This window comes from Natator depressus, chromosome 11, assembly GCF_965152275.1.
Source record: "Natator depressus isolate rNatDep1 chromosome 11, rNatDep2.hap1, whole genome shotgun sequence".
Classification (NCBI taxonomy): Eukaryota; Metazoa; Chordata; order Testudines; family Cheloniidae; genus Natator; species Natator depressus.
In genome coordinates this window covers 20,662,213-20,680,530 of record NC_134244.1, presented here as the reverse complement: position 1 = coordinate 20,680,530, position 18,318 = coordinate 20,662,213, and the positions used below count along the sequence as shown (strand labels likewise).

Here is an 18,318-nt window from a genome sequence, read left to right as displayed (position 1 = left end):
GTGTGTTTTGGGAGGAGGGAGGGTTGGTTTGGAACTATCAATTCTTTAGGAGGAAAAGAAAACACTCAGGGGAAGAAATTCCAAAAGAGCGCATAACCCACACTGAAATTGTGGTTCGTAGAGCGAAGCAAAGGCAATGCTTCTCTGCAAGAACGCTTCTGTTGGTTATGATTCCCCACTGAACAACAGAATAAATACAGGGTTGGAGAGTGGCCTGGTAATTTGAGAAGGGGACTGAGAGTCAGGACTCTGGTGTTCTATTTTCAGCTCTGCCAGTAATTATGAGGTCTCTAATGAGGCACTTAACCTCTCTGTATCTCTATTTATCCATGTACAAAATGGGCATTATTAATATAATGAGAATTAATTAATGAGCCAAATCCTGCTTCCTTCACTTACATTTACTTCAGTAGGCCTGTTCAAGTGAGTGAGGCACACACGATTTGTCTCATTGTTTGTGGCCCGGTGATTCTCAGATGAGAGCTCTGATAGAAGTCCACAGTTATATTATGATGTGATAGACTAAAAGGACCACAGTGCCAGAACATACATATCACTCAGCTAAAGTTCACAAAGAGGTGACAAAACCAGTGTAGCGCATTTTTAGGAATAGAAGACATACTCCTGATTAATGAACTATATGGTCCTGATTTATGTGCATCATTTACCTGAAGACCCAAAGAGTGACACTGATTCTATTCTCACTTACCCTGACTGTACAATGGTATTACCTCAATGATTTCAGTGGTGTTTCGCCTGATTTACACTGGAGGAAATGAGGTGAAAATTAGATCCACAGTACTGTATTTGTATCTTTAAAACGTATAATGACAAACGTGTATACATTTCCTTTCTTCCTCAATATAGTCTTTTTCTTAAATATTTTAAATATTGTCCTTATGATGATAAAGGCAACTTTAATCTAGTTCAACACAAATGCAATGCAGTTAGCTCAATGCTATCAAACATATTAATTTTTGATGGCATTCATGTTTCTATTAAAACATGAGAACGGAGCAAATGTAAAGTTGAATTAACTATTTTAAAAATAAATTAAATTTGATCCCAGTAAAGCAGGCTTTATCCATAGAAAGAACAAAAAACCATCCCACTTTACTGTTGATGTTTTGCAAGCAATTAGAGGCATTAATGTGAAACACCTCTGCCAGCATAGCCAAGAAAAATTTCAGGATGATATATTAAAATCAAAATAGTCTTTGGATACTGCAGGCTTCCTAATAAATCTCAAAATTTACCTGGAAATGGAATGGCTGAAGCGTGCAGAACGATTTGAGAGAAATTCAGGTCCCCACTAACCTAGGAAGCAAATATACTGCACTCTTTGCATTCATTCAGTAATTAAAAGAGCTGGAGTGAAAGAAAGAGAGAGAGAGAGTTGGGATGTGGTGATAGTGTTAATAGAGAAAATCCTTTTACATCATTTTTGGTAGATACAACTATATTTGAGTTCAGGCCAAAACATTTTTCACTGAGGACTTCACTTCTGCATTCCTCAAGGAGTGAACTCTAACACCCGCGGGTGGCCAGCGTACAAGAGGTGTCAGAGTGGTGTCACTACAAGGCTGTTGATGTGTATACAAAAGTACAAACTCTTCATTTGAGGTGCTCATCTCCATGACAGAAGCCCGCCTTCTCCCATTCATCCATTATTTTAAATCACCCCTATTCCTAAAGACTACATGATGATCGATTCCACATGGCTGCACAATGACAAAGGGAGGAGCAAGGACCCCTCCACCTTTTCCCCCTGCTTCACACCCCATGTCACAACTATTTGAATTGCATTTCTGGGTGCCTGATGGAGTGCAGAGTGTGCACCTAAGATGCATCCCTCTGGGAGCAGATAGTCAGAGCAAGCAAAGAGTAAACGGCCATGGCCAGAGAATGGGGGTAGGCTGGCTGCATGTATGGGAGCATGTTGCATCCCATAAAGGGGTGTCACAAATGGCTCATCCTTCCCCCAGTGCAAATGGGGCCCTTTGCACTACAACTTACTATAGGCTGTGTGCAAATAGCACACTGATTCTACATTATCAAGATGAGAACTAGATATTACATTATGCAATATACCTTCACCAAGAGGCACCTTTTGGGCAGCAATAGTCTTGTCTCTTTGTCCAGTGGATGAGCGATGCAAAGGACCTCTACAGGGAGCAGGTGTAGCAAGTGCCACAAGTAAGTGTGTTCCCCCACAGCATCATTGGAGGCATTGGGTATTCTCCTAGTTTTTGCAGGCATAATATCTCCAGGGGTTCCTGACTCCTCATGTCATTTCTGCTCCCAGGTGGCTGAAATTCTTAGGGGTTATTGCTGATCTAACTTAAGATAGTTTTACACTGCTGTAACTGAGAGAAGCCTTAGTACAGCCCTTTATCCTTCACCCAATTTTGATGGCTCCCACAACCTTGAAGTCAAGGGAGACTGCACCAATTCCTTGACACCAAAGGGGTTTACTCTGGATTTACAATGTAACTGATCTTAGAACCTGGTCCACAGTCTGCATCACAAATTAATTAAATATTCAAAATACGGATTAAGGTCAAACCTATGGACCTGTAGTAGTACAGGCTACAAATCATGCTAATTATCCATAATTAAGCCATACCTTAGGCTTTAAAATTATTGTGATTTAATGAGTGTTCTACATTCTTGGTAATTTCTAGGTGGGGTTCTGTGTCTTAATGGGAACTTTAGTAGGAAAAGATTCTCTTTTACCAAACAGGGTAAAGAAATACAATAAATTGAGGTAGGTGAAATAATAGTACATCCAGCTCCCAGGCAGTATGTGATTAAACTCAAATTGTTTAAAAAGGAAGTCTGTTCTATTGTGCATCATGTTTTATAAGTCAGATTTCAGTTTGTACTTGTCACTTGAATGCTACACATAAAGTTTTGTGAGGGAAAATAATGAAGAGAAACTGCTGCATAGGTTGTATTCATTACACATTTTATATTAACCAGGTCACAGTTCAAGACCTCCCAACAGGGAACTGCTACTCTTTCACTGATCCACACATTATCACATTTGATGGAAGGTGAGTATTCTTTCTACCTTGAAATAATTTCGCTTGATTGTTGTAGTTTTCAGTTCCTGAATGCAGCATATGGTGTTCCATCAGAATACCCTATGAGTGTTATAATAGTTTGTTATTAGTGATTGATACAGTGCTTTGGAGAAAAATCATGGTTCTTTCCCAAAAGTCTAAATTCGTGTTTAAAAAAATGATGTGAGTTATTTATTTTGAAGTTAAAATGTTTCTTAGATTTACTAGTTTTTGTCAAAAACAAAGTGTTAAATTCTGCAACCCTTGATTGAGCAAAACTCCCATTAATGACTCCAGGAGTTCTGCCTGATTCAAATATTTGCTTGATTAAGGACTACAGAATTAGAATCAGATCCTCTCAGATTGTCTCCCAGATTTCCAGTTTCTGTTAGTAAGCCTGCTACTAGTCAGGGTCATAATGGTATACCTTAAGCATCAGAAGAGACTCAGCAAGTCTGGTGTCTCACCTGCTGAACTCCAATGGTCCCAATTTCAAATACTACATGCTCTGTAGGTTGCAGTACACTCTAGTCAGGATACCGACTTTGAAAATGGGCCCCAGCAGAAAAGCTGACACAGATGGTGGAACTCCTTATGCCATTTTACGGGTAGGTATAGTAATTCACAGAGACATACAAGGAAGAATTAAAAGCTAGTATGCATGAATATTTATATATGTTCACTGAATACCTGGAATTATCTACACTCTGAGCTATTAACTGAGTTTAGAAAATAATGTATACAGTATATTTTCTACATTCACTGATAGTTAAGAAATGAAGTGAATTAAGTTAACTGTGTTTTTCAAACACTGCAAAGCCCACATTCCTTTTCTAGCACTATGGGCCAGATCCTCCACTCAAGTAAATTGATTTAGCTTGATTGACTTCAGTGGAGTTCTGTGGTTTACTCTACCAGAAGACTTGGCCCTACAAGTTTGGACTTCTAAATACCGACTAAGTTTAGGTCATCTCAGCACCAGTCAGATTTCCAAACAAGTTTTTCACTATCCCACTGTTATTTTTCATAACCAGATAACTCAAAAATTGCCAAAAAGAATAAACTTTGACAACATCAAATAATTTCACTTCTAAGCTTGGAATGAGAAATGTCCTCCCAATAGGCAATTCTGAGGAAGTCATAAGCCAGAGAGAACAGAATCATAGACCGGAAGTGCCTTCTCAGCTATCTAGCACAACATTATATCAGAGAGTGAGAGAGCCTATAAGACATTTTATTTTATTCAATAATCCACTTATTAATTAATGTTATTAGGCCAACATTTGCTACAAGTTACACCTGTGCTATCCCATTATTGATTGCAAGTAGGGATGTTTCTTAGAAATGTTACAAATAATAGATCTGAAGTTACCATTGGAGGTTGATAAGGAATGTTCGTATATGGCAAGTTCTCCTTCAGAATACAGAATCTTGCAATGGAAAAGGCCCAGCAGGTCATCTCAACCATCCTACCTACTACTCCAGACACTGCAGGATTTCTTCCTTTTGGATCGTCACTAATGTTTTATCCAGTCTAGTTTTAAATGAGCCAAGTAATGGGGCTTCTGCTAGCTCTCTCAGGAGATTTATTCCACAGACTAATACATCTCACTTTCAGGAACTTCTTGATATTCAGCCAAGTTTCCTACTCCTAATTTCACCATCCCATCACTCCTAGTTATAGTCTCTTCTATTATTGTAAATAATTCCTCTCTTTCAAATATGATTATGTTCCCCCTTGCCCTATTAGTCATCAGTTATCCAAGCATTCTATCTATATATTCCACAATGTTAATCTTTCAAATTCTAATATATGTGATGAACTGGTTTTAAAGCTACCCTGCATCTAAGGAATATTGGGTATGCAATCCTTGCTTGTACCTTGCTAGAGGCCTACAGCTGACAGATAAATGTTGAGGCAAATTTTGATCATCCCCTTATGATCATAAAAAAGCACATGTGAGAAAAAGTTGTGTTTGAATGGAGATGTGCATCTTGCACGGCACTGGGACCCTGCAGAGAGAGGGCACAGAAAGCTTGGTGGGCAGGCAAATCAGAGCAAAATCCACAAACGTGCACCACAATACTAATATATCATCAGGAGGTGGCCTAAGGACTGTTGCAGAAAGTATTACACACTGCTCAGTGTGGAAATAGGGAGGGGAAAATAATCTAACAGATGCTATTGCTAGCCAATAGAAAAAAACAAGCTGAGGGGGTGAGTGAAACAGCAGAATAATAGCTTTTGAAGGCCAGGAACTACAGTGATTTTAAGCAGTCAGTAGACACTAGGAACTAGGGCAAGAATGTTACCCTGGAACGACAGCAGGAAGTGAGACACTTAAGGGCTGTCACACAGAAACAATGTAAACACACATTAGCAAGTCATGGATAGATAAAGAGGATGAAGAATTTAAAAGACAGACAATCAACTCTTCCTCAGGTATTGATATCAGACCAGTAAAGCCCTGTAACCCAAGCAAATACATTCTTCCTACCCTTGTGCCTAGAACCCCACCAGCCTAAGGTCAGGGTAGCAGATCCCATTGGCCCAGCACCTTCCAGAGAATGCTGGTGTGGAGAAGGGTGGTCAGCTGCCGCCTTGTCACCTTTCCACCAGCTCTCCACGGGACACCATGAAGGGTTGTCTGAGAGATTGAGACCTAGGAGGGGAGACAGGAGCTGGAGATAGGCAACTTTTTTCAGTGATGAGTGAGATTTTCCCCATACTTTCTTATATTTAACCCTTTCCCACCAGAAAAAGTTGGGGGAAGTAAAAAATGGTAGAGAAGTAGGGGAAAACCAGACCCAAAACCAAAAGTGAACATGTCTTGTTTCCAAAAATCAAAAGAAAAAACATTGAAATGAAAAAAATCATTTAAATATTCGGTTGAAAATTATCTTTTTATTTTGAATTAATCAGTTAGGACACTGAAATACATAATTTAAATCCACTTTTTTCCATGGAAAATGTCAATTTTGACAAAATGCATTTTCCATTGGGAAATTTTCAGTCAAAAACTTTGAGCAGCTCTAGTGAACAGAGTTTATTTTATGACTTTTTATTTTTTTATTAAAATAAACTTCTCCTAGTGAGTAACAACCACTCAGCAGCTTGTAATCTGTCTACCTCATGCACATTCCATCTGGGTTAGCATAATGTGAGGCTATTAATTACATAATTAAAATACCTACCTTATCCTTGGGACAATAGTTCCCCCTTTCTGAACGCCTACCTCAAGGAATGCATATTACATAAAAAACAGTTTGTCATGTCCTTTTAGTAATACATTTCTATAGAAACATCTACCTCATAATTCTTTTGACCGAAGGGAGAGACTAATAGTCGGAGGGCAAAGTGTCATATTTTACAGTACAACAGTTTGAGTGTGTTGATGCATAGAAGTGCAATGACATTAATTATACTGGCTAAAGCTCGGAAAGAGCACTTCCTTTTATAGCAAAATGCCTTTTAAATGAAACAAATTTGCAAGCCTGGCAAAGAGAAAGTATAGGCTTCATTATTAGTTATGATGCATTATAAATATAAAAGCCTTTCACATCATAAATTGTAGATTCTTAAAAGTGAATTATCAGTTTCAAGCTAAGTACTAAGATAACTCTTTTATGGCCATATCTAAAACACCTAAGACTGCTCGCTGGTAATTTATATATAATTAGTGTTATTTTTCATTTCACCTTATAAAGGAGAATTTTGAGATTTCTGGAGCATGTAAATTAAATCTATGCATCAGTATTCTTTAGGGGTGAAATTCACCATTTCCTGAACAGAATAACTTGTGCAGGGAGGTAAATTTAAAGCTCTATGCCTGAGGATGGAGGGAATGGAATTTGCCAGTCCAACTGGGATAATAATGCAACCCTTCCATAGCTACTGTTCTAGCCCATCAGCAACTTGGTCGGTTTGCTGGGATTTCACCTAAGCATGGAGCCAATAGTTCCTGAGCCTACCCACAACAGCCTCCTTCACACTGAGCAGAGCCAATGTACAGACCCCCTTGTGCAGCTGTTCCGCTTTGCAGCTGCATCATGGGGGCCTGCCTTCCTCTGGATTAATTTCATCCTGCAACATGGAAGTCCCAGGCTGCAAGAAAAATTCTTTGTCTTGATGCCCACAAGTCAAGGAAAGTCATAGATCTTGGCTCTGTGGGAAACCGTCCTGTTGCAAATGCCTATTTAAAAGCAAAAAGCCTCTCTTCTATGATCACAAGCTACAGATCTCCAGGGAGGATGAGAACTCTATAAGAGAGTTCTCCACCTCTCATGCTCCTCAGAATCTGCAGGTTGACTACATTTCCCCTCACATCGAACTACAGGGTTGTGAATAGCAGCATCCACCAAAGTGCTGTGCTGTAAATCCCCCTGGACACCTTGGATGTGAACTAAAAGGTTCCTAGTTCACCTTAATATAATCCCATTTGAAGAAGACTATGTTAAAGTGAACTAGGAATCTTTTAGTTTGCACCTGCAGCGTCTGCACAGAGGAGTAGTTACAAGGCAGCTCTTCGGTGCATACTGAGGTCCAAACTGTCGGGCAATGTAATCAAGTCAAGAGTTTTGCTTTCTTCAAAGGCCCCACACCTATAATGCACAGCAGAGTAACTGGAAGTTCATTTAACCCTGGGATGGAGTAACTATCTTACAAAAACATGGGTGAGGTAATGGGTATGTTCAGTTTCTCATCTGCTTTGCTTTTATTAAACGTAGCAAGAGCAAAGGGCTCTTATTCATATCCGAGCTTTTAGGGGAGTGGGAATATTAAAACTTGAGGGACTTTACCATATACACTGACCTATTCATCTAGGAAAAGCCATTGATGGCACCTCTATTCTCCTACTCAGTGCTGCCATGATTACTTTAGAACTGAATAGCCTTAGGCTTGGAGGAATTAGATTTTTATCGATAAATGTTGGTAAAATGTTGGTCAATCTCACTGTACACATACTAAACAACAAAAAATATTTCCATTGATAATAATTGAAATGTACAGATAGGCAGAGTAAAAAAAATGCTGCTTGAACACTAATTAAAGTTTTATTTAAGGATATTTATTTTGTATATTTTGACATGTGAAGTTGACAGTTTGTGTTTTCACAGTTATAAAGCCTTAACACTTTGAATCTCAACATCTACTGTCATTAAATAATTATTTTTTGACCTCCCCATAATTTCCCACAACTCTGAAAATGTAAAGAGATTAAAATACAAAAAATGCTTACCAATAAACATTGATATTATCATGAAAATGATAAAACAATAAAAATTGAATTCCATGAAGCCTAACTATCCAGTACATGGTGTTATCCACATCCAATTTGGGATGTGGAGCCATATGCCACTAACGAATCACAACTCATTGTTCTGATCCACTTTATTCTGTCTGCTTTATCTTGACCTAAATTGGACTCTGGTAGCTCCAAGGACTTGAGTGAAGTGAGACCAGGGATGAATCTGGCCCAGGAGGGTCATGCAAATCAACTGAGCCTCTTTTTCCTTTATAAAATGCTTGCTACAAAAAATAAAATGTGAATGTATTCTGGATCCCAAGTATATCCTTCATTTTCCCTCTGACTAACACTTCATAGGACACAGACTAACATAAAACAGCTCTCACTGGCAAGGACAGCAGTCCTACGGATAAGTGAACAGATTAATCGTAAATGGTGCCTTTCAGTGGCTGATGTTTTGGGAGCAGTAGTAATGAAATAAATTAAATCAGAAGATGGAAGAGACAAGGAGGGGGAGCCTCATGGGAAAAGTGAATGAGTGCTGGAGTGTCCTTGGGATTGGGTTGTATAGCAACAGTAAAGTACAGTATAACAGCATAGTGATAGATAAGTGTATGGCGGGAGGTGTGGGGGAGGGGGTTAAGGTTATTCTTCTGATTTAAGATTTCCACATTTGGGGCAAATATAAAAAAAAGCATATAGTAAAATCTTTTCCTACTGTTTAGCGGTATTTAATTTTCCACTGCTGCCTATATGACTGTCATGACATTTTTCTGAGTGTCACAAAAGCGTATCTGTTTAGGTTCAATTTTGCATTCAAGTAATTCAGTGCCAGCTTAAGAATGAAGACATTTTGCAAGTCTGACATTTTACATGATCTATGGCATGACCTAACTGAAGGACTCCCACTGACTTCAATAAGAGTTGGATTGGGCTCCCATAGTCTATACACATTAATATGAATGAGCAGTTCCATTTCTGTGAAAGACAGTTATGTACCTGTGTTAAGAGAGTCTTATGTATTTAAACGATAGACCAGCAGAGTTCAGATGCAGCCACTCTCATGCACCCCCTACTTCTTTCATGACCACCCTCCTTCAAAATGCCTGCACTGAAAAAGGACTATTTGAAGGAAGTTTTGGAAGATGATTCTCAGAGTTTTCCATCTCCTTATCTCCCTCCTGTGGATATATCCATAGGAGCATATCGTTTGACATTACAAGGGATTATATGAAGTTTTTTTAATGCTCCCTTTAGTTTTAATCAGTATTTTGCCCCAGTTCTTGAATAGCGTGCTCAGAATTTATGTACCTGATTAGTAAATAGGATGAGACAAGCCCATCAAAAGTGTTATCTCATTACAGCCAACTTCGCTGAGTTTTTCAAGACGGAGTAAAATCAAATTTTATGACAATAAACAAACAGTTAAACTCTATTTTCTTGCTTTATTCCAAACTACATACGTTTCTACAGAATGTGCTTCTCTATAAGGGGCAGGGGAGGTGAGGGAGAACTGTAAAGGGAATAGGGCTCTTTCTGAAGCAGTACTTTACAAAAAAACTCCTGATCTTTATTTTCATTGAACTTTCCTGGCATAATATAGAAAATTCCAACATGAAAAATAATAATTTATTTTCTATTAATTGTAGATTCCTAAAAATCTGTTTTAAAATGAAACATAGCTGTTTAAAAGGAAGGTGTTACCAAGCACTGCTTTCTAAAGGTGGATAGCAATTGATCCACTCAAAGAAGTCCCTCACAGTTTCCGTAAAATGCATAGCCACTGTTTCCTCCAGTTGTCAGAGCAATATACGGGACAAGAGCAAGAAGTAATTACAATGTGAGAAAACATAGGCATTTGGAAATACAAGAGAATCCACTTGTAGGTCCTAATCCTGCAGTCCTTACTCAAGCAAAATTCAGACTGGTGTCTGTGGGAAATTTGCCAGAATAACACTGACTGACTAACAACTGCAAAATTAGTTCCACAGTGAATTCAGACAGACTGAAACTCCATTTTTAGAAGAGCACCATGAAAGTTCCAAATTACTCAACACAATGCAGTGTGCCAAATGCAAATCCAGTTATAGTAAAACTTATGCTTATAGTGAAGTCCTTCTAAGGGGGTGGGAAATGACTTCACTTTAACAGGGTTCCAGGAGAGTCCTAACTTTTCATATGAAATGTTCACCTAGCCCCAATCAGCCTTGTAAAAGTTAGTGATTAGTCACAGAAGTTGTAATTTGAGCACTGATTTTGCTGTGAAGAATGCCATGCTGTAGAGCATCCAGTTACAACCAAAATGTATTTATTAAGTCCTGGAGGCAGGGATTATTTCCTATTTGCTTTTCTCAAATGTTTATCTTTTTCATCCATGCCTGTTGCCATAGCAGCAGCTCTTAGACAGCTAACAGCTCTCACATGAATTCTTATCCATTTCCAGCTAATAACTGCAATGGTATTAGCTTGTGTATGGTGATGAATATATGCTTCCCCGTGTGTTAATTTTCTTTCTCCTCCAAGGCCAGCCATCATGCTGGCCTAATGAAAGAGTGTGGCTGTTGGAGTATAAACACACAGTTATGATAGGTGTACACCCGGGGTCTGAAAATCCTGTTTTTGTTTGTTTGTTGTTTAGGCGTTACGACAATTATAAAATTGGAACCTTTCTTTTGTGCAAGAGCCTGGCCCGTGTGTTTGAGGTACATGTACGACAGTGGGACTGTGGAAGCCGCCAGTATGCTGTTGCCTGCAACTGCGGTGTAGCTGCCTGGGAGGGTAATGACATCATCTTGCTAGACATGTGTAATGGTCAGTTTCAGGAAACCAGACCTCAGCTGTCCATTAAGAGCATTGGCGCATCACCTCAACGTGTCAAAATCGTGAAGTCCTACGGAGGGAAAAAAATTACCGTAGGTGGACTTTTTTTTTAAATGTTGCTTTGACTTTAACTATATATTTCTGAATTAAGTAACTACTACACATACACCTATAGCCATAAGAGTGCTTACAGTGAAAGTCACAGTTATTGAGAAAACCAGACTGAGGGAAAGTGCTGGCTAACGTGTTAATATAACCAAACATAAAACAAAACATGAAACTAACAAGAGTGGATGGGCGTTACTTTCAAAGACATAGCCAAGAGTCATATGAATATTATTTGTTGTTTGTATTATGGTAGTGTCTAGCAGTCCCACGGGCACCCACTGTGCTAGGCACTGTACAATTATATAACAAAGAGACGGCCCTGAAAAACTTGTAATCTAAGTATAAGATGAAAGATCACACAATGAAGATGGTTCTGCAGCACATCTGCTTTAGTACAAATTATTTACTTAGAAAGCACTACTGTGCTTTCCAGTTTGCACTTTGTATCTCTCATCCACACTGAAGATCTCTAGTCCAGGTGTTCCTTGAAATCACTGGACAAACAAGTGCAGACTGCACTAAAGAGATCCAAGCTGAGAATTTTGTCCTAAAATTTCAACATCAAGATTTATTACTAGAAAATATTCTGGGTAAGAAAGGGGCCATAAGGAGCCAAAACAATGTTAGGGTGGGGGTGGGGGTTCTGAGCTTTGGCTCTCATCATCTTCTTCTCCCTTGGAATAGATCTTGATAACATAGTTATTTAAAGTTTCCTAATTGCAGAAAGGAAGCAAAAGCAGGAAAATACCTTTCATTTCACCTTACAACTGAATACAGTATAATTACAGTTTTATTACTAGAATAATCTTTACTAGCAATATTCAAAATATATTCAAAATGTTAATCACTTTCTTTGAATTTGGAGTTATAAGGCCACATTTTGTCCTAATTTAACTTCATGTAAACCCCACTGATTCCACTGGGGTTTATATCCAACTGAGTTTCTGTGGGACATGAGTGAGGGGAAAATCTAGTCCAACCAGTGCAGAACACTGAAGTAGCAGATAGTGTCCTGATAGCAGAGATTTTAAACACAAACTCCTTTTTGAAGGAAAGTGTGTAATTAGAAGACAGTTGGCATGTGTTAGTTGAACATGGCAAAATTTTTCAGCCAAAACTTTTTTCCACCCAAAAAATGCAGATTTGGGTCAACCAAAACATTTCACAGATTCATGTCAAATTCGCCAAATTGTTTTAGTTAAAACAGAAATCTGAACTCAAAATGTTTGGTTTCAACATGTTCAAAATGAACTGTTATCATCTGAAATGACCCTGCATTTCAAACTTTACTTCAGTTTAATTAAAATTGTTTTGTAAATCTTGAAAATGAAACATTTCATTTATCCTCAAACAAAATGTTTTATTCAACCTGACATATTTTATTTATTTATTTTTACTTTTTGGTTGGTAGAAAAAAAATGTAAAAAATCATTTTAGACTGACCTGAAAGATTTTTTTTTGTTTTGAACGGCCAGCAAACACTTAAAAATCAGTTACTCACACAGATCTATGTTAGTTTCAAAAAGGTAACTGAGGTAACTATAGCTCTGTTTCAATTAGCAGCTGTCCTGGCCTACAAATTAAATTAAAAATTAAGGAAATACAAACTTATAAGCAAGATTCAAGGATAGTGAATCATTTCACCATTCACTTGTGTAACACTACAGAAATTTGCTTCTTAAAATATACTTGCTTTTTAAATTTCTTATCTATGAAAGTAAGAAACTAATAGGCTAAATCCTGCTTTCCTTACTCAGGGGGACTAACATCCAAACAGAACTGAGCCTAGCACATGGGCACTATGCAGACACCCTCACATGATTCTGTAGCTTATATTAGCCTTGATGTGCATTATCCCATGTGTAACCGGGGGGAATAGTCCCGCTATTGTGGGGAACTTTCCTGGCTTCTCTACTACCCTGGTGAAGTGGGCTAGTGAAAGGATCTGAGTCCTCGCTCCCACTTCCTTTACCCAGTGGCCTCCCTGCCCTTGAGGACTCCCCTTCCACTCTCCTGTCTGGCAGAGTCCTCGTAACCCCAACAAGGCTGGGCCCAGGATTCCTGGCGGGCTCCACCCCCAACCCTGCTGTGGTCACTGAGGACAGGGGCTAGGGTGTCCCCACTCTGGGGTACTCTCTCTGCACTGGGCACTTCTCTGACCCACTGACCATTACATACAATTTAAAGCAAATGCAAGTTATTTAATCAACAATTAATTTTAAAAAGAATAAGAAAAAATGGGAAAGGTTAAAGGAAACACATCAACCCGCTCTGTGGCAGGGAACTTCACAAACAGTGTCTCTGGAGTGTCAGGGCAGTTCACAGTCTGTTCCTTGTAAGTCCCAGGCCTTCTTCTCAGGCCCTGGCTGTGCTGCAGGGATGCTGTGGGTTGGACACTTGCTCTGGTGGTGGCCACACGCTCTCAGGCTCTAAGTGTTAGGACCCTTCTTCCCAGTGTCGCCCCCACCCTGTCAGGGTTACGATCCAAGCCTGGCCTGCAGAGCCTCTTGGCTGAGGCGTCTCCCTGTGCTGGGCCTGCTGCCCAGGGTCCCCCTCACTCTCCCCAGCTGCTCACCACACCCAGCTCCAGACTGCTCCAGCCCCAGCTGCACCACTCTGTCTCTGCACTGCTGCTGCTCTGCCTCCAGCTCCCTGGGCTGCTTCTTTGGCCCCTCTGGCTCTGGTTGCTGCAGCTCTGCTCCCAGGACAGGTCTGCCCTGCAGGCTGCTTCTGTGACTCTGCACTGACCTGCTTCCTGGGCTGCTTCTCTGGCCCCTCGGGCTCTGGTTGCTGCAGCTCTGCTCCCAGGGCAAGTCTGCTCTCTCTGGGCTGTGCCTCTGGCTTTGGGGCTGCAGCTCTGCTCCCAGGACAGGGTCTGCTCTCTCTGGACTGTGCCTCTGCCTTTGGAGCTGCAGCTCTGCTCCCAGGACAGGGTCTGCTCTCTCTGGGCTGCTTTTCTGCTCTCTCTGGATCTGGCACAGCTCTGCTCCCCAGCTTAGCTTGGGCCCCTGCTTTCCCCTTAGCTCGGCCCCACTCTGTCTGACCCAGGCAAATCCAGCTCACACAGGGGACGGGACCTCCCTGGCCTCCTGACTCCCTGATTAGCCTGCTCGCCCTGTCATTCAGGCTGACCTGGAGCATTGGCCTCTCCCCATTGTTCCTGGGGGCTGTCAGTCTCAGGGTCCTGATTCCCTATCGACCCTTCCCCCTTTTTAATACTGGGAGCTAGCAACTAAAACACCCCCACTGACTGTTAGTAAGAGGGCAGCAGTCCCCTTGCACATGCTATGCTCTGGTAGCTCCTCCTCCTCCTCCTGTGTCACTGAAGTCAGTGGAAGTTCTGCCACTGATTTCAGGGGAGAACTATGAGGGTGTCACATGAGCCAAATTGTGTGCTGGTTGTGTGACACGGACTAATTTCCCTCAGGGGCTAAGGTCAAAATTTTCAACAGTGGGTACTGATTTGGGGTTGAAGTGCTTTTTGGCTTGAAGTGCATTGAGTTTCAGAAGTGCTAAGCAACCACAGCTCCAACTGAAATCAATGGGGGCTGCAAGTTCTCAGCATGTCTGGAAAATTCAACAGTTTTCAAGAGGGAAGAAAGCTATTTTCCATACTTAACAATTTATCGAAAAGAAACAATTTCCCAGGCAAAAACACAGGGGTGGTCTTATCATGGTGACAGCTTCAAAAATTAGCTGGTAACTTACCAATGGGAAAACGTCAGTGAATGTAATTATTAATTTAAAAAAGGAAGGCGCTTGTGTGGGTTTATATTTATATGATGCTATCAGATATTAGTACCAAAAACTCTGAAAGCATCACTGTAAATAAAACCGACAGCATCATTGTAAAATAAATGTTTACAGAGTGTCTAAGTGGCATTAAATTACCAACTGCATAGCCAACTTCCTGCTTTGATTTTTTTTGCGGGGGAGGGAACACACTTTTTTTATTACAGAAGAAACTTGCTAATGGATTAAATTCACTGGGTTTTTTCTGCCTCTTCAGATCATCTTCCCTTCAGGAGCATTTGTTCGAGCTGATGTAAGTGAGTGGGGAATGAGTTTGACAGTCAGGGCGCCAAGCATCGATTTTAACAGCACCAGAGGTTTGTGTGGCATCTTTGATGGGAACAGTCATAATGACTTCCATAACACCAGCGGGAGTCCTTTACTATCACACCAGAGTAACATGCCTGAGGAAGACTTCATAGAAGAGTGGAGGTACAGAGCTAAAGGATTCCAAACCTAAAAGTCATACTGTAACATCGTTTAAAGGGGTGTCTATACATTTACTTCATTACATGGTCTTTTAATGACCTGAAAAAGAGCTCTGCCTAATCTGTCAAAGGAGGGCTAGAGGTCCATTATCACCACAAACACAACGAAAGCTTATTTTTCAGTCTGTACACTACACATAAGAAGCTCTTTTACTGAGAGAGACGTTTTATATTCACGAGAGATATCATGTTAACAGCTGTGTTAAGATCCCACTCAGCTGTTAAAAAACGCAGTTCTCACCCACTCTGAAAAATGTAGATAACTGACAATAGGGATTAATTAAGTGTTTGGTATTTCCCTTGTTCTTTTATTCCTGAAAACTAATTACAACATGTGACTATACAATTAAATATTACATTTTGACAAAGAGTGGCAATAAATGTAGCATGCTAAAACTTAATGTCTATTCAGTTAAAGATAATGGGACATTTGAAACTCTTGCTTTCTAAGAGAGAGAGTCTGGAACATGGATTCTGATCCCTTTCCATATCAGGGACTTCCATTGCCCCATATTTTAATTCCCGAATCCAAACATAGCCTTATAGTTCTGGGTCCAGGTCATTTCAAAACCAGAATGGAACTATTCTGCAGTGTTTGATTGGTTGGTAATTAACTATTTTCAGGGCAGCCGCTATTACAAAATTTGGTCCAAAATAAAAATATGATGAAGACCTCTGTCCTTGTGAGGTGCCCACCAGGAGAAATATTGCAAGATCAGCTGATGACATGAGATTTCCATCCTTTGGGACTGGAAGAACAGCAGGGCTGGCTCTAGGCACCAGCTAAGGAAGCTGGTGCCGGGGGCGGAAAATCAGAAGGGACGGCGCTCCGGCCGTTCTTGGGGCAGCAATCCTTCCTTGGCGGCCCTTCGGCAGCGGCACTTTGCTTTATTTTTTTCTTCTTCAGCAGCACTTTGGCAGCAGCTTTTTTATTTTTTCTTCTTCGGCGGCCGCTTTTTGTTGTTGTTGTTGTTTGTTTCGCTGCTTGGGGCGGCAAGAACAGTTCATGAAATGTGGCACAGTTGAATCTGAACCCAAACCCTAACGCTTATTTCTGCCTCAGATCTGAACCCTAGTCTAACTAATCCTGATTCTGCATCCTGTCAGTGCATCCAGCACCCATCTGTGTTGTAACTAAAAAAGACTTCAGAGCTATTGACTTTTAGGAAATGAACATGCAATTAAACTGTATTCAACTTACATAAAATCAGCTGAAGCCATTAATCATCCTAATTTAGTTGATGAGTATTTTGAGCTGTAGTTGTGAGCAGCACATACAAGACTCAAAGTTAGAGGCACTCAGTTTCCTTTATATTAATCCATGGAATAGTGGCTAAATCCCCTGGGTTTAATCTTTTGGGGACTTATCCATTTCCTAGATGTAGATGTGGGTCCTGGGGGGTTACTTAGGTGGAAGGAAGGATGATTTTCAGACTACAAGAACGGGAAATCTGGGACTCCTGGCAGGAGTCATAGATTCATAGATACTAAGTTCAGAAGGGACCATTATGATCATCTAGTCTGACCTCCTGCACAACGCAGGCCACAGAATTTCACCCACCCACTCCTGTGAAAAACCTATTCCCAGCATTCCCAGCTTTCCTCCTTTCTTGTGGGAACTTGTCTATCTCTCTTGGGTTGTAGCTCCAACATGAACCACTAGTCCCTGTTACTGGATGCCAACCCACTCCTCAGAACAAAATGGCAACAGGCTGGCAAGAGGTGGGTAAGCTATCTATAGCTAAGAGAGTGACTGGAGAATTTGTAGTAGCTCTGTGTGGGGGTCCAGCAGCCAATGGAAGACACAGTATTCAGGGGGAACTTTACATTCTTTGTCCACTTGGAATGGAGAAGAACTTTCCAGCACTTGTCAGGGACTAGGACGAGACCTTGTTGTGCTCAAGAAAGGCAGGTGAAACTCCTTTTGGGGGAGAGGGACTGGTGACAAATATAACTTTTGCTGTAGACCCTAAGCAAATAAAAATAAGGACTCTAAGAATCAAGGCCATAATCCAAAACCAACTAAAGTCAATGGAAAGACTCACATTATCTTTAAAGAACATTGGATCAGGCCTTATAATACACCCACAGAAAAATTGCAAAACAGGGAGTAAAACCTGTATGCTGATTTCCCTGCTCTTGTTTTTAATTTAATTTTAGACAACAAATTAGTACTTTAGACTTTAGGTCTCTCCAGCACCTGAAGCTAGTTGGATCATTCACCACCTGGCAATTCAGTTCTCTCCCGGGCTGCAACTTCTTTAAAAAAGCTGCAAGGCTCAGGGTGGCACAGAGCTCTTTAAACAGCAACTTTTCCAAATGGCAACTTTACACATAAAATTGCATCCAACCCTCCAAGCCTTTAAAAGAGCATCCTTACCAATAAGGAATAGAAGTTCTATGACATGCAATTCCCATAGCAGCTCCTGATCGGAGAGCAGCAAACATGCTCTTTCCTTTTAGTTTCAAGAGTAACACTGAATAATTTTTCTGAGAAAATGTTGAGTTGTGCCTAAACTTTTCACTTTTCCCTGAGGAAAATTACAATGAAACATTTAGTTTCATTTCAGGTAAACCCAAATTGAAACATTTCATTGAGTTTTGATTTGACATTAATCTCTGAATCTGTTGGAGCTTCTGTGCATGGAAGTTGCAGTTCGGGTCTCTCAGGCCTCCTTTCTCTCCTTTGGGTCAGTCTCCCTGATCAGACTAAATCTCCCATAGTGAACCATGGTCATAGGACTCCCAAATGACTCTTCAAGCTTTCAGCCAGAGGGAGATATACCATTATATATC

The 18,318-nt window shown here is 40.4% G+C and overlaps 1 protein-coding gene across 1 annotated transcript in view; it reads left to right on the top strand.

The window, feature by feature from the left end:
- The window catches only part of LOC141995842 (von Willebrand factor D and EGF domain-containing protein-like), a 245,954-nt gene that overhangs the window by 102,270 nt on the left and 125,366 nt on the right, over positions 1 to 18,318 (top strand). Inside the window, exons 9-11 of the mRNA XM_074967290.1 lie at positions 2,983 to 3,056; positions 10,953 to 11,226; positions 15,252 to 15,466. Of these exons, the coding sequence (XP_074823391.1) occupies positions 2,983 to 3,056; positions 10,953 to 11,226; positions 15,252 to 15,466 (563 nt within the window). The remainder of the gene's footprint in view (positions 1 to 2,982; positions 3,057 to 10,952; positions 11,227 to 15,251; positions 15,467 to 18,318) is intronic.